At 50.8% G+C, this 15,164-nt stretch overlaps 7 protein-coding genes across 7 annotated transcripts; 4 read left to right on the top strand and 3 right to left on the bottom strand.

The window, feature by feature from the left end:
• Window positions 1-154: 154 nt before the first annotated feature.
• CC77DRAFT_1009329 (hypothetical protein) lies at window positions 155-1,911 on the bottom strand (the record flags this gene model as incomplete). Its single annotated transcript, XM_018523588.1, has 2 exons — window positions 155-1,859; window positions 1,907-1,911. The coding sequence occupies 2 exons, from the start codon at window positions 1,909-1,911 to the stop codon at window positions 155-157; spliced, it is 1,710 nt and encodes a 569-aa protein (XP_018384998.1).
• Window positions 1,912-2,661: 750 nt separating this feature from the next.
• Window positions 2,662-3,619, top strand: CC77DRAFT_1009328 (isoflavone reductase family protein-like protein CipA; the record flags this gene model as incomplete). Its single annotated transcript, XM_018523587.1, has 2 exons — window positions 2,662-2,697; window positions 2,747-3,619. The coding sequence occupies 2 exons, from the start codon at window positions 2,662-2,664 to the stop codon at window positions 3,617-3,619; spliced, it is 909 nt and encodes a 302-aa protein (XP_018384997.1).
• Window positions 3,620-5,342: 1,723 nt separating this feature from the next.
• On the top strand, window positions 5,343-7,640 carry CC77DRAFT_128817 (hypothetical protein). The gene is made up of 2 exons (XM_018530172.1): window positions 5,343-7,056; window positions 7,107-7,640. Exons 1-2 carry the CDS (start codon window positions 5,718-5,720, stop codon window positions 7,445-7,447), a joined length of 1,680 nt encoding a protein of 559 aa, XP_018384996.1. The 5' UTR covers window positions 5,343-5,717; the 3' UTR covers window positions 7,448-7,640.
• Window positions 7,590-9,183, bottom strand: CC77DRAFT_1061924 (DUF89-domain-containing protein; the record flags this gene model as incomplete). The annotated part of the gene is made up of 4 exons (XM_018528477.1): window positions 7,590-7,823; window positions 7,873-8,740; window positions 8,790-9,108; window positions 9,159-9,183. 4 exons carry the CDS (start codon window positions 9,181-9,183, stop codon window positions 7,590-7,592), a joined length of 1,446 nt encoding a protein of 481 aa, XP_018384995.1.
• An 885-nt stretch (window positions 9,184-10,068) lies between these two features.
• CC77DRAFT_1031665 (arsenate resistance ArsH) lies at window positions 10,069-11,251 on the top strand (the record flags this gene model as incomplete). The annotated part of the gene is made up of 4 exons (XM_018526683.1): window positions 10,069-10,361; window positions 10,428-10,626; window positions 10,691-11,065; window positions 11,210-11,251. The coding sequence occupies 4 exons, from the start codon at window positions 10,069-10,071 to the stop codon at window positions 11,249-11,251; spliced, it is 909 nt and encodes a 302-aa protein (XP_018384994.1).
• A 193-nt stretch (window positions 11,252-11,444) lies between these two features.
• Window positions 11,445-12,924, top strand: CC77DRAFT_1050640 (MFS general substrate transporter; the record flags this gene model as incomplete). The annotated part of the gene is made up of 4 exons (XM_018527634.1): window positions 11,445-11,555; window positions 11,625-12,497; window positions 12,561-12,654; window positions 12,705-12,924. 4 exons carry the CDS (start codon window positions 11,445-11,447, stop codon window positions 12,857-12,859), a joined length of 1,233 nt encoding a protein of 410 aa, XP_018384993.1. The 3' UTR covers window positions 12,860-12,924.
• Window positions 12,925-13,916: 992 nt separating this feature from the next.
• CC77DRAFT_937328 (hypothetical protein) lies at window positions 13,917-14,858 on the bottom strand (the record flags this gene model as incomplete). Its single annotated transcript, XM_018534545.1, has 2 exons — window positions 13,917-14,084; window positions 14,502-14,858. Coding segments are annotated over 2 exons (525 nt in total), but the record flags the coding sequence as incomplete, so codon positions are not given.
• Window positions 14,859-15,164: the final 306 nt, after the last annotated feature.

Genomic DNA, 15,164 nt, shown 5'->3' with positions numbered 1-15,164 from the left:
TTCTATTATGGGCCATAAGTAAAACAGCCAGAAAGCCTAAATAATTCAAGGATGTATGGAAGGTCTCGTGTTGCGTTGCCTTTTTGTCTCGGCTACAGTTAACGAGGAAAGGGAGTTTCGTGTTTAACATTACGTTGTCTGATATGATGTTTATTTAGGTGGAATGACAGGCGTTCTTCACTTCCATAGCCTTCACTCGACAGAAACACGAAGCTTTAATAGAAATGTCGGCATAAGCCATAGCGATGTCGCGCTGAAGGCGGATACCCTGGGCTTGTTGTAGTTTGCCATTCAGCATGAAACATTCATGAAGGCCATGCAGACCCCATATATTGTTGACACGTGCCACGCGACGGGAAGAAGTGTCACTCAAGCCCAGGTCTTCTGAGTAGAGCCTTTCCGCCTCCTCAGACTGTCCTTGTTCGAGGAGTAGTGCACTTAAAGCGTGGCGAACGGGTTGCATCCAGAGTGGCGGGTCAGCGTAGGCAAGACCATCCTCCATCTCAATGCCACGGCGTAGAACGGCAAACGCTTTTGAAAAGTTGCCCTTACGATACTCCAGCTCGCCTTCAAGCATTGCTGAGGCTACTGCAAGGACTGCATCTGCTGGAGAATAACCGTACATTCGATATGCAGGTACAGCCTGACGGGCCATTTCGAAGGCATCTCTTGCGTGGCAAGCCTCTTTGATGCGCCCAAGCACAGCGTAGGCGATTCCTTTTGCATAATGTACTGTCGCTGTAGATACGCAAAGAAGCTGTGGGTTTGCTGGCATCGGAAGTTTAATGATCTCTTCCCATTGGCCAAAACGAACCATTACGTGAGGCAATGTCACTAATTGCCATTCAGTCCAATCGACCATGCTTGGTGTCTCGATCGACATGAAATCCAGAGTCAAGATCTCAGACAGCCGCTTGGCGGCATAGTGTGCATCACCAGAGCGGCCAGACATCATGGCAGCATAAGCCATGGCATGGCAGTTATGTGCTCGGTAGGCAGTGTACATCAGAGATGCTGTATCTCCGCGTGCGAAGTATTTGTCGTCTGCAAGTATAGCGTTGAAATTGGAATCAACAGCCCGACGGTAGTCGCCACAAGCAGTGTCGATGTGTGTCGCCATGTGCTGCATGTGGGAACCATCTGGTACCATCCGTCGCAGACTGTCGGCTGCGTTCAAAGCCAGTTCGGGAAAGGGCGACATCTCCATCATGTGGATGTACAAATGGCACAGGCCAGGATGATTTTGTCCGTCAGTGTATGCTAGTCCCTTTTCTAATGCGGCTCTTGCCTCATCTATATCTGTCCCTGTCGTTTTCCCAGTCTTGAGGTCCCAGAGCTGACGCGGACGAGTACACATGATGGCGTCAGCGAACAGAGTCATCACATCGAGATCTTCTCTGTAAGCTTCGTAGACCGGGCGCATAGCTTCTGCGTATGCATAGTCGAATTGCGATAAGTCAGCTGGAATGGCCGTATTACTGCACGGAAAGCGAGCGGTGAGTGCAGTAATGAGTGCTCTTTCCTTGGGTGGGACATCGACCTGTACTTTCCTTGCGCATGCCAAGGCACCGAGTATCTTTTCCAGGGAGCTGCGACGATCGTCCGGTGTGAACATTCGCCAAGATTTGTTGTAGTTGGGACCTACAGCAAATGCAATTCCCCAATACGCCATTGCGCAATTGGGATCATGTACAGCTGCCGTCTCGAAACATTGCGTAGCCGCTTCGTGGTTGAACGAGTAGCACCACACAAGGCCACGATTGAACCACGTTTGCGCTTCCTGCGATGTTGTATGGATTTCACGTCCATATTCACCCAAGTCATAATACGGGCTCTCACCGCCTGAGCTGAGATAGTCCCTGTGCTAGTCAGTACCGTAGAGTAGCATCAACGGCTCAGTACTTACTTCATTTTCCACTGTTTCTAAGTTGCTTCCTCGGCCTTCGACGTCCGAAATGAGGCTGGTAGGTGCAAGTTGCCAGAATTACAATCTGCAACCGCTATTCTGTTTATTCGGACGAATTCGATCCCAAAAACGCTTTACTATTCTTCACAGAATGGACGGCCGAGGTGAAGGTTTTATATAATTCCTGATTGCTCGGCCGAGCGAAGATTCTTATGTTGTCTTATCGTACAGTAGTAACTTTGCGTGTGTCGGTGTTCAAATCCATCTAGTCGGCGTTTACCTAACGAAGGTTTCGGGGACTATCATCTGCTGCCGTAAGAGAAGCCCCGCAATTGTAAGCTAAGTGTTCAGCCCCGCTCTCCTTGCAGTCGATGGCATCACTAGAGACAGGAGTTGCTAGGCCAAGGTGCTTTGTCAGACAAACACGAGGCGAGTCGGAGCGGATGTAGAGTTAAGCATGCCGGCCCGTTGGGTGACTAGCGTACCGATCTCAACCTCGTATTACCTGGATGGTAGATTAGGGCTGTCTAGGTGCTGATTAAGGATACTTAGCCTATTGCAGCATGCTTTGCAAGACGGACAAAATGTGGACGTCTGGTTAAGTAGGTCGACTGCGTACAATGCGAGATAGACATCGTCTATATAACGACCGTCACAATCTATGCACTAAGTCCAACTTCGCCATCTTCAACCTTGCCGTAACAATACAACACCTGCACACCACCAAGACCTTTGTCAACCTAAAAAGAAGAACCATGTCAAAGACAATCACCAACGTTGCACTCACAGGAGTAAGGATATTTTCAAAAGACCTAGGCATAATCGACTAACATGACACAGGCGACCGGTAATGTAGGATCACCCATATTGACTAGCCTTCTTGAAGCCGGTTTCAATATTACTGTCATTGCTCGCAAGGGGGGTAGAGCATTCCCATCGGGTGTGTCAGTCAAGGTTGTCAACACCGACTCTATCGCAGAGATAACCGAGGCCCTACGTGGTCAACATGCCATCGTGGATGCAACATCCGGGCCCGATCCAACCCTTCCAGGGCGAATTGTCGAAGCTGCTGCTTCCGCCCGGGTATACCGTATCATCCTCAGCGAATTCAGTGTCGATCCTGAAGATCCTGTAGCTCGCTCGCCGCTCGTGCACCATGGAAAAAACCAAGCTCTTCGGCGAGTCAAGGAATTGGCTGCTGAGAGAAAGCTCACATGGAGTGCTATATCGAATGGGGCTTTCTTAGATTGGAACATCCGAACCGGCTTCATCAACGTTGACATTCGAAGCAAGAAGGTCGAATACATTAACGATGGCATGCTTCCGTTTCCCTGGACAATGCTCTCTTCGGTCGGTGCAGCAGTTGCAAATGCACTCCAAAAGGCAAAAGAGACGGAAAACCGCTGTTTGTATATCTCTAGCGTTATCAAGAGCCAGAAGCAGATGGTAGAGCTTGCGAAAGAGGTCTTAGGTAGAGATGGGTGGGAGGAGACAGAGCAAGATATGAACCAAAAGTTGGAGGACGCGACTGAGTCTATGATGGCTGGCAAAGTTGACCTTGGTGTCATCGGCGATATGATCCGATGGTCTGCGGGTACCGTACCTGCCCTGCGCTGGAAGCAGTTGGACGACAACAAGCTGTTAGGCGTCGAACAGCTGGATGACGACGAGGTGCGCAAGTTAATTCGAGACATCGCTTTGGAGAGCAAGTAGTCTTCCGGATCAGGAATCGTAGGTCGGCGCATACCGGCATGAGAACATGAAATCGAAACAATTGGCCCCATCATACATCATGATGTACGATTCTTTATACCTACTTTATCATCAACATATACGGCGTATTGTATGTGCAGCATGGTTGACCGAAATGAGTAGTTCCCAGATAAGGATTCGTGTTTTGAAACTGGTTAGAGGTAACTAGGTGATTCGTTTGTTGAGGCAATTTCCTCCCTCTTACGGAGGAGCGAGACATTCTGCAACTCTGATAAAGACAGGATCACCATTATGGAATAGCTTGCCATGGGTACGAGCATGGGAAACTGCCAATCGGATCTGTCCTCGGCGATCAGGTGGTAGACATTTGCTGCGTTGCTGCATTGCTGCACGAAGATCTGCGCTGCAATTGAGCATATAGGCGTTATATTCGGTGTGACGTTGCTCATATTGCAGAATCTTTCCTAATTCGAAGGACTGGTCGACATGCGCAACAGGAGTCATATAGTCAAAGTCAGCACCTAATCAGGTATTGACTTATAGGGGGCTGGGGTGATTTGTCGAGTACCCTAGCCAAGTCCTGGTCCACTGCTGCATGTACGATAGAAGGCGGCCATGCCGATGCAGAGGGGAAATTCTTAATCGTTCATTTATCCTTGACCTCGAACTTGGCGTATCCGACGGCGAGCTCTCCACATGTACTAGAGCCTCACAGGAGATTTGCGTATCTCACGTTGCCGCGCATATCCGATCTGTGCGTGACTTGCGCGCGTTATCTGCGAAGAGCCTCCTCGCCCTCACACAGGCAGGAGCTGAGGAGCTGGAGTATCGTTCCTCGTTTCAAGCCGGATTGCAAAGACCACATATTATGTTTGGAAGCAATGCGCCGTCGTGTGCATTCAGGTACATCAGGCGCGCTTCCAAGATCGTGGCGTGTGGGGCCGTCAGATAAGGCGATGCTCTGTAGCACTGCCCTGGCAAGGAGCTGTATCTCGCTACATCGACACGGGAAGATGTGACTTGAATTGGAAATGTCGGCCAGGCGAGCGAGTGCATAGATCTGACGCAAAGGTGGGGTCTGACGGATGATGTCGAAAACAACGGGGGCTTGGTATTACAACCACTAACTCAATTCGGCGTGCGTGGCCTCCAGGTCTTGTCCTGCCTGCAGGATGTCGAAGAAGGGCCATGGTGATAGAGCGTGGGCGACCGTTTTCCACATATATCGCGTAAGATCAGGCCGCGATCAATCCTCCTATATGTCATGTCCTTGCGTATTTGATATGTCTCGGCAACGGTTTTAACCGGCCGTTTGCGTGGGATGCGTCAATGCCCTGAGCATGAAACGCGACATGTCGCTTCTTCGTTCTCGACAGCCTCACCCCACCTGCTGAGGCAGCAAACGTTTGCCTGCACACGGTCGCGTTCGCGCATCGTCCCCACTATAAGGTGAGTCCCAAGCGATGTCGATCTGCCGAACCTGGCACGTCAAGTTTCATTTTTTCGTTCTGCATTGACGCTCGAACATTCTGAGTCTCGGATGAGGCCTGAGGCCCTTCCCGCTCCTTCACCTCTCATTCCGTACGAGTAATAATCCCTGGTGTTAGCCACGCGATGAAGCTATATCAATGACAATTATCAAATCCCCGCCGTATCTATCCTGGTGCCTTTAGGAGTGTTTGTCGAACGTGGTGGCCCTTGACCAATAGCAAGCGATTATCAACCAGGCTTGATTCGCGTTCAAAGATTAAGGACATGATGGTACATCATACTTGTACCCGGCCCGTTTGCGCGACAACTTTCGAATCTGCTAGCCAAGGGTCCATACATGGGAGTAAAAGATGGCAAACCGCCTAATCGTCATCCAGGTCGCGATAAGAATGGAGCTCCTGTCTTCTCCAGCTTCTTTGGTGATCACGTCGATCATTCGCCTTTGAGAGCTGGACTCTGACTCTGTCGTTACGTTCATATGTAGTGGCGCAGGCTTTCGCCTATTCGTTCTTCTTCTAATTCCCTTCTGCGTTCGTTCCAACGTCCACCACTTCGTTCTATCTATCACGTCTTATGAACTTTGATATACAGCACAGACTGCACCGTTATGGAGCAGAGTACCTCTCGTTCTATCCTGGCACTCAGGCTGCCAGACCCCCGTTTCAGCGTCGACTTTGCAAACTACGCTGTTGATGCCAAAGCAGTTGCCACTTCTAGAAAGTACATGCAGGACTTGTTTCCCGGCCAGAACAAGCCTTTACCGCCCCCAAGGAATCAAGCGTCACGCCATCCCATTGCGCGTACAACACCAGCGTACGAGCTGCAGCAACGGCAATGTTCCAAACAGATGGCTTCACAGATACCGGACGACAAATGGGATGCGCATACGATAGAGTGCATGATAATGCTGGACGATTCACCCATGGACACCTCGGATCGATCTTCAGCTTCATCAAAATCAACATTGGCCTCTTCTACAGCAACGTCCTTTACCGACACTATATCTACTAGCGCTACAAGTCACTTGGTACCTACGCCAGCGGCTACCAGCGGCCGGCAAACGTTGACGCCCAACTTTCTTCAGCTGCCATCGACAATAGTTGACCACATATTGTCATACGTTTTCGCCGAAGAACGGGCCGTCTCCATCACACCATACCAGTCCCGCGTTGTGCCCCAGCAGCGTCGCCGCCATCGTCACGGTCCGAATGCCGTTGACATACGATCATTCATGATGCAGCCTGCATTGATGGTATGCAAGCAGATTCGAGAGCTAGGGCTGGAGATTCTATATCGCGACAGCCTTTTCCTTATCGATCTTTCCGAGGTCGATAGCACAAACACGTGCAATGAGAAGGACAACAGCAAGTACTGGGGGTGCTGGACAAGTAATGTGCCTCCTCGAATGGTTCGAAGTGCTCTTGCTCGTGCTTCAAACATCCGCTTCCAACTTCCAGTCCCCAGTGCAGAGGCTATGGTTGTGCGAAGTGCGACCAAGAGGAAGAAGGATGCCCAGGAAGAGACATCTATCATTGTCGATTCTTTACGCGCAGTTACCAACCTGATTACTGGGTTGAACAAATCTCAGACGTCCCAAACTGAGAGATCTCGCTCAGCAAGCCCAGCTGGTCCGAAAATCTTGCGTCGTAAGCTCAGCTTTCGATCTGCAAAGCGTCCTGACTCATTAGAATTCGTATGCCGTGGAGACTCACCACCACCACAGCCGAGAGAACCATTGGATACATTAGAGGTTGTCCTTGTGAAGAGTGATGTAGACACTGAAGTACATAGCATGACGTTGGACATGGTAGCGGTGTGCAGTAGCATCCCTGTATGCGGAAGCCTTGAGTACCATCTGGAAATCGACGGAATGCGAAGGCTTTGGGCTAAGCGAGAGAAGGGGAAGTGGCTGGGTAGTGAGCCTGATGGAAACAAATTGCTTCGTGGTATGTCACCGCCGTGCTCACAACTCAACATGAAGACTCACATGTACCAGATTTAAAGGCCTTAGGACAGCAGTCCACAAAAGCAGATATCACGCACGTTCATGGAAAGCACAAGAAAAGCAATGAGAAACCTACGATACGTGCGGATGTCCTGCATAGAGAACGGACACTGCCAGCCCAGCAACCTACTAGCAGCAGACCCAGCTTAGATGGACAACTGCAACATCGAAGTGCCTCTAAAACAAGACCATCCAACGACGGCATCGTTGCAAGAAAGATCAAAGAGATGGAAAACTTGTCCAGAATCAAGCTCTTGAAGGGCAACAAACAGCCGCCGACCGTAGAGGAGCTCCAACAGATCGCCGCTGATATTAGGAGGGGTGTTTACTAGGAAATTCGTTTAGTCCTAAGATGGATAGAGCCAGGTGCTCGGAAATGTAGTATAATTCATTGTCTTCGTGTCATTTCTACGTCTAACATCTATGCTCTGGTCATGTCCAATGAAGTGCTGGGCGTTCGGTGTGCTGTGTTGTCTAGGCCTTTCCATCCGAGAACTGAACGACAGCCCACTTGCCACTCCATGCCCACTTCCTCGACCCACTGTCTCCACCACCCCCTTCCATAGCTTTTATGCGCTCATCTTCCCCGTCGGCGAGCCCGACCACGACGTCGGCCTTGCAGGTGCGGAGCGCGAGAACGCGGAGACCTGAGCCCGGGCCCATGGGCCCGATGGCGTCGGTAAACGGCGTGGTAGCAGGCCAAGCAGCCTATTGTTGATCAGTAAATAGTGTGAACAACAGAGACGAGAGCACTTACATCAGCAGTCAGCTTGCGATAGTTCAGATCGCCTTTGAAGATGACAAGCTCACTTTCCTTGAGATCTTCATAAAGTTCCGGCTCTGTCTTGGGAAGCCGCCAATAGCTACCGCCTGCAGTCCAAAAGTCGTTCGGCCGCAGCATCAGCTGACCCTCGGCATGCAGAGTGCTCCAATGCTGGAAAAGGAACTGCAAAGCCTCGCTTTCCGCTTCCGACAATGGCACAGCTTCCTTTCCAGCGTGCTTCTCATCTTCGGTGAGCGCACTGTAGAAGTTCTGGGGGTCGGCTAATGCGGAGAGAAGAGCGCCGAAGTCCGCTGGTAGAACATCTGAGACGAACCAAGGGATGGACTTGGGGTGGAACACAACGTTTGTCGCAAGGCCAGAAGCTATGAGATAGCCGGCGAGGATCAGATCAACAAAGAGCTCGAAACCTGCGTTGTCCAGCACGATATCGACGCGGCGCTCTTTCTTGCCCTCTTTCTGAGCTGACGTGAGTATCTCGAATGCCTTGCCTAGGTCGTTGACCAAAATATTCTTCTCAGAGTTCTTTCTTGCCTCGGATCCTTGCAGCTTCTGGATATCCTCGTATGAGAGGTTCGTCAGGAGCGACAGATCTGTCGCATTGCCCCAGAGGCAGATCTCGCACATCTCTGTGAAGAGGACCTTCTCGGCGGCCTCGAGCTGCTCCTGTGTCTCGGCACCTTTTATTGTCTTCTTCTGCTCGAGCTCCATGACGATGTCCTTGTAGCGCGCGGCGAGTTCGAGAACGGCGGGACGGGAGGATTTGAATGTGGCCATCTTCTGGCGGGCGAAGAGGTCGTACGACCGCCAATTCTTGGTCTGCTTAAAGATGCTCGAGATGCGTCTTCCTATGGCCATGAGCATGAGCCATGGGACGGCAAAGGTCGACATACCTGTAGAGATAGCACTCCGAGTACAGCCATGGCACATTGTGCCACTTGGGATTGCCCCTTGCAGCCAACTCCTTGTTGTAGGCGTCGACATCGCGCTCGCCGTCATCGGGAATCGGGGTCAGCTCGCGGTCGTGTTGGAGTTCGTATTTTAACTTGGCAAGCTCTGCAACAACCCATTTGCCTTCGGTGATGGCCGCTTCGTCTTTGGTGTCGTGCAGGGAGCGGTGCACGTCGTCAATGCCTTGGGTGATGATAATGGGCCATCGCGAGCGCGCCGACGTGTGGGCAAACGACGTCGCGTCGTTGGTGCTGTACTGTTCTATTGCGCGTAAGTCGCAGTACGGTTGATAGCGTGCGTGGAATACTCACGTGCAGGGAATGTATCGAACTCCATCTTGTCGCTGACTTGTTGTCGTTGCGTGTGGGGGAGGCTTTTCATGCCAATGCCTCAAAGATGACGATTCCTGCAGGGGTCTGGGAGCGAATATCTTGCCAAGCCTCGACGCTACCCCTCCATACCTCATCTTTACCCTACTTTGCGCCTCACTACCTAATGACAGACCAATACCCACAATCTCTGGCCTCGCTTTTGATGCAATGTATCGGGAAAATCATTAAATAATCTATTATCGCTGAGCTATGTAACTGCGATACCCGTCGGCTTTCGGACGCTGGGGTCAAAGATTGTCCAGCTTTGAAGATTATGACTGCATCAGAGAGCAGCTCTAATCGAAAGCCTCAAACAAGTGCTTACTGACAGTGCGATGCTCAGGAGAGAATCGTAATCGGGCGACGATCGGCTCTAAGCTCGGGTGCAGAAAGAAACGTGTCTCCTAAGGCCATTACTATGTTCGAAGATGAACCCCAGCTAATCGGTTGCTTGCAATCGCAATCTGACAACCGGACGCGGTCTTTGTTCAAGGCCAAGAGACTGTATTGCGCATGGGACTTGGTGGTGCAGGCTGTTGACGCAGGGTCTACCCAGGGTGCCGGCGAATCAACGGGGCAGGGTGACATTTAAACTATGACGCGTTTTGCTAGACATGTTCTATGTTTCTGCGCTACCTAAACGTCAACAAGCAATTCTCAAAGTCGCCTTCCCAGCAGAATGGAGCTTGCTTGTGTGTAATTTGACACGGCACCTTCACAACTTCCCAACATTATTCACACGACTCAGTTGCGCCATCCTATGAGCGTCTACCGCTCCATTGCCTGCATCAGTGCTCGTAGCACCATCCTCTTCAGGCCTCAGCGCTTCATCACACCCTTCATACGCACAATGGCCACGATACCGAATGGTGACCTCAACAACACCTCAGCCGAACGGGTTCGAGCTGAAATCGCCATTGATCCTGCGTACCAACATCTCTCACTTGCGATACCCCCCTCCGACGACGATGCCGAAATCCGAAAATTATACAGACCATTCATACTCGAGGGGGATGATGCAGAACAAGACTGGGTTTCTCAGTTGGAGCTGAGTACTGTGTTGAGAATGGTAGACACACAAGTGCTCCAACGGGGTGATGATAGGCTCAGAGTAGTAGTTTTGTATGGGAGCATGCGGCAGAGGTAGGGACCACGTTCAATCAGCCTGATACTCGAGGCTGTCTTCTCGCATCTGCTAAGTCCAAGTAGATCCTACTCCCGCCTGCTAGCATACGAAGCCAGCAGAGTACTTTTCCGACTTGGCTGCGATGTGCGCATATATGATCCTACTGATCTTCCCGTCAAAGATGACGTGCAACATACACATCCCAAAGTGCAAGAGCTACGCGACTTGAGTAAGTGGAGCGATGGACATGTATGGATATGTCCTGAGCAGCATGGAACCTTAGTGAGTAGCCACCCATAGCATCCCATGTCTGCCAGCGTGTCGACTGACAATGCTCCTTTTCCAGACGGCCGTCTTCAAGAACCAGATCGACTGGATACCCCTCTCGACCGGATCTGTGCGCCCGACTCAGGGCCGAACTCTCGCCATAGCACAGGTGAATGGCGGATCGCAGTCCTTCAACACGGTTAATTCGTTACGCATACTCGGTCGATGGATGCGTATGTTTGTGATCCCGAACCAAAGTTCTATACCCATGGCATACAAGCAGTTCACCGAGGAGGACGCTGGAAGCAGGCTCATGCCTAGTGGTAACAGGGATCGTCTTGTTGATTGCATGGAGGAGTTTGTCAAATACACCATCGTCACGCGTCCGCACTTTGACCTTTTCGGCGACCGGTATAGCGAGAGAGAAGAGAAACGGGCGAAGCAAGCAAAAGAAGTGAACAAGCCTGCCCCAGACACCCAGCATGCAGCGTTGTCGACCAGCGCGGGCCCTTCGAATTGATATTTACAGTAGTTCAGATGTTTGGCGGGTTCTCCACGAGATATGGAAACATAGACGAGATTTGGATAGAGGTTGTAGGGCAGCATACGAAAGAGAGGCTCCAAAGCAAGCTTGGACTAGCGTTGTCGATCTTCTTGGGGTAATGACACCCCGCAATCGAACAAGTGACATACCATTTACCGGTATAAATGTTGGTGCCGCCGCCATGAACGAGACATGCGATAAATCGCATCCTATACGATAATCCAAAGAGACTGCAATTTTATTAATGCACCTCTGCGCTTCACCACCGACTCCTTCCGATGATGCAGACATGGCTGAGCTCGCTGTTGCCGTAGCACGCCCACCTCCAGATGGTGGATATGGCTGGGTGTGTGTGGCAACGTGTTTCACCATCAATTGTTTTACCTGGGGTACTGTCTCCGTAAGTCAGATTACATAACTCCCATGTCCCTTATCTTCACGTCTCCTGCTAAGCTAATCGCTGCAATAGGCTTATGGCATCTACCTATCGCACTACCTAGTGGACAATGTTTTCCCTGAAGCATCTTCCTGGGACTATGCATTTATTGGAGGCTTCAACTTTGCCATCGCTATGCTCCTTGCACCTTTCGTCACTGTCTTCTGTCGCAAATTCGGTATTCATGTTATCATGTGCTGTGGAATGGTCTTCCAGCTTGGTGGCTTCATTGCCGCCTCATTCGCAACTCGTATATGGCAGCTGCACATTTCGCAGGGCGTCTTGATTGGCTCTGGGATCGGTTTCTTATACATACCCTGCCTCCCAGTCCTTTCCCAGTGGTTCGATCGAAGACGAAGTTTAGCCAATGGTATCAGTGCGGCAGGGTCTGGTGTTGGCGGTGCGGCGTTTGCATGGGGTACTGAAGCTATGATCCAGCGCATGAGCATCAGCTGGGCCTTGCGCATTACCGGTATCGTCGCCTTCGTCGCCAATGCTACTGCGATAGCATTCATACGTGATAGGAATAAAGCCATTCGACCATCTCAGCTTGGATTTGATACCAAACTTCTCCGGCGTTACGAAGTACTACTGCTCCTCGCTTGGATCTTCATTAGTATGCTGGGATACGTTGTCCTGCTCTTCTCATTGTCTGACTTCGCGCTATCGATCGGGCTCTCCAGATCACAAGCCACCGATATGATTGGATTTCTGAACGTCGGTACTGCTGTTGGGCGGCCATTGATCGGCGTATTGAGCGATCGATGGAGCAGAGTCGACACAGCAGGGGCTCTGACTTTGCTGTGTGGGATCTGTTGCTTCGCGTTCTGGTTGCCTGCGGCATCATACCCACTGACTGTATTCTTTGTTATAATTTGCGGCGCTGTTGTTGGAGTGTTTTGGATGGTAAGTCGGATCTTGCGTCTCACTCCAGTTTCAAGAGACCCTCTAACTGGTGTTCGCTAATAGACAATCGGTCCACTTTGCGTCGAGGTGGCAGGCATCAAGAACTTGCAGTCGCTGTTATCTCTGTCGTGGATGGCAGTGATAATTCCAGTAACAGGTATGCATGCTTCCAAATTTGTTTGAGAACAGTCTAACAAAGTGCCATAGTTTCTGAGGGAATCGCTCTCAGGTTGAGGCGTCCAGCATCTTCACGAGAGTATCTCTACACCCAGATCTTTGCAGGTCTCTCGTATGTTGTAGCCAGCGGCTTCATGTTCCAGCTTCATAGAGTGAAACGACGCCAAAAATCTCCCACTCAGTAGCGTATGAGGTTACCTCGGATCCTCTGTGATATTCGCAAGGGCTTTTAGCGATACATGGTGCATCTCCCAATAACCTTCTCGCGGATTTGCACTCAATACAGATTCAAATCACAGCTTGACATCCAACTCTGTTCTGTTGTAGCCTTTCGGTATTCGCCCAATTACGATAGATGATGCTCCTGTATACAGTGTCGTTAGGCTTGGTGATGTAGCGTGAGAAATTTCCATTGTCGGTGATTTCATGATCGTAAAATCTCTAATATGCGGTCAAGACACGTAATCTCTCCTGTGAATGATGGAAAGGTTGCGCCAGGTGGCGGACCGTACTACCTTGAAGAGAGCGGCGCGTATCAAGTCCCACAGCAGAGATTGACAGAGTTGGCTGCATACTTGTCTTGATGAACAGGTCAGGAGTCGTCATGACATGGAGTAGTTAAAGTACCAAAGCACAAGCAGTGGAGGGAGCGATCTCCCTTACAGATACAGGGTCTAAGAAACTGACAAATAGGTCGGGCGCACCTTTGATCAGAGCAGCTCCATCATGATCACGTGCTAAACTCCGCCTTGAAGAGCGTAAAAGAGATGTTTCAATGAAGAGTAAACGAATATAACAACTCTATCTACCATTTAATCATATTTGTGACCTTGTAACGCATCAGCACACTGGACGTGTGCCCATGTTCGCGTTTTTGTTGAGAATTGTTGAGTGATAGCTCGGCAACGAATGCTGTGAGCCGAGCGCGAATAAGTCCTTGGTCGTTGCGCATACGTTTAGCGCAGTTGGGCTTGGGAGACGATCAGCCGATAGAACCCCAGTCATATCGAGTGGAAGATACTGTAAGACAGTATGTTCTACCCACCCTCCCTCGTGGTCAAACCACGTACACTATCGACGCGAGAATATGTGGAGGTCGAGAGTTACAGGATCGCATTGATTCCAGGCGCCTAACCCATGACGTCATCTGTCAGCCTCCCTGTTTGCAACGTCCAAGAACATGAAACGATGTCGCACATGGAAGAAGACACACAGAGCTCGAAGTCCTGCGATCGATACTAACTACCTTTCGTCCATCAGCTCCAGAACAAGAGTGTTCTTGACACTACATTCTTTGTCGCCATGACAGCCCAGACTTGCTCTGATCCTTTGCCTATCACCATCACCGCGCATCTCCGCAATGATAGAAGCAGCTGTCTCGCAGGATATCAGCAGACCGGAATCAAGGGACTGTTGTTGAGGTGCAAAAGAGGGAGGGCAGAAGCAACTGGTAGTGTTGGGACAGTCGGCATACTCCTTTCCACCAGGTGACGAGGCGGAGACATGATCGGGCATTGCGTCATCCGTCTCTCGAGAATAGTTAAGTGCCGTAGGCTCAGCTGGTTTACAGCAGGTAGGTGGTTTCGAGTCCGGTACTACGCTCGGCTCATGCGAAAGGATAGGTGTTGTTACCGTAGCAAGATTCTCTTTCTCTGAATCACACGCTGCGTGCTGTATTGTGCTGACGAAAGAGCGGCGAGGGTCCTGAGACTGTGTGTACGCCAATGCCGAAGGGTGAGGTGGCGAGTGCGCCGGCTGCTGAAACACCGCTTGGGCAGGAGCTTGGACTGGAAGCTGCGTCGGAGTTGGTGCGCGAGCCTGCGAGACAGGCGACGCCATGTACCCAAAAGAGCTTACTGCTGGGATCGCCAAAACAGGTGGCCTCGATACTGGTAAAGCATAGCGATTCGCGGACGAATGGTTCGGAGTGCTCGCAGCATCAAACGAGCGCAAATACGCCTCTATCTCCTCGTGTGCGACACCGCGACTGGATAACAGACTTCTCAAGCGTGCATTCTCATCGGCAACTTTGCGCGCAGCGCGCTGCATCTCCTGCGTTGCTGCGATTCCTTTGGCCTCATACTCCTGAACGCGACGCTGCAAGTCTTGGATGAGTTCCTTGCGCTGATTACGCGAGCGTCGCTGATTCTCCCGGATCCGGATGGAGGAGGGCGTGTCACTACCCTAAGCACTGCTTAGTCATGTCTTGCCCCCGGGTCTTTATTCACGATTGGGACAAACCTTTTTCGACATCATGCATCCACTGTGGTGTAGGATTCGCGATATGCATGCAGGAACTGAGGGTGATGCCGCGTGGAGCGGGTGGGGTTTTCCCGGAGCCCCCGACAACAGCGCTAAGCCCTAATGCAGGTCTAGTGGTTTTCTGCACCACCGAATGCATATCACTACAATATGTAGAGCAGTCTTGATGTTAAGCTTTACAGGAAGTACTAAAGTAGAACTTAATTATTATATAGTATAAATGAAAAT

The sequence above is a fragment of the Alternaria alternata genome (genome assembly GCF_001642055.1).
Source record: "Alternaria alternata strain SRC1lrK2f unplaced genomic scaffold CC77scaffold_12, whole genome shotgun sequence".
Classification (NCBI taxonomy): domain Eukaryota; kingdom Fungi; phylum Ascomycota; class Dothideomycetes; order Pleosporales; family Pleosporaceae; genus Alternaria; species Alternaria alternata.
This window is presented reverse-complemented; position numbering and strand designations above follow the sequence as displayed.

What these genes read in the sequence shown, in the direction of transcription:
- CC77DRAFT_128817 (XM_018530172.1), top strand. Translation starts at nt 5,718, where the DNA reads ATGGAGCAGAGTACCTCTCGTTCTATCCTGGCACTCAGGCTGCCAGAC. An exon ending in TGGAAACAAATTGCTTCGTG is followed by an intron (nt 7,057 to 7,106) that starts GTATGTCACCGC and finishes CACATGTACCAG; the next exon opens with ATTTAAAGGCCTTAGGACAG.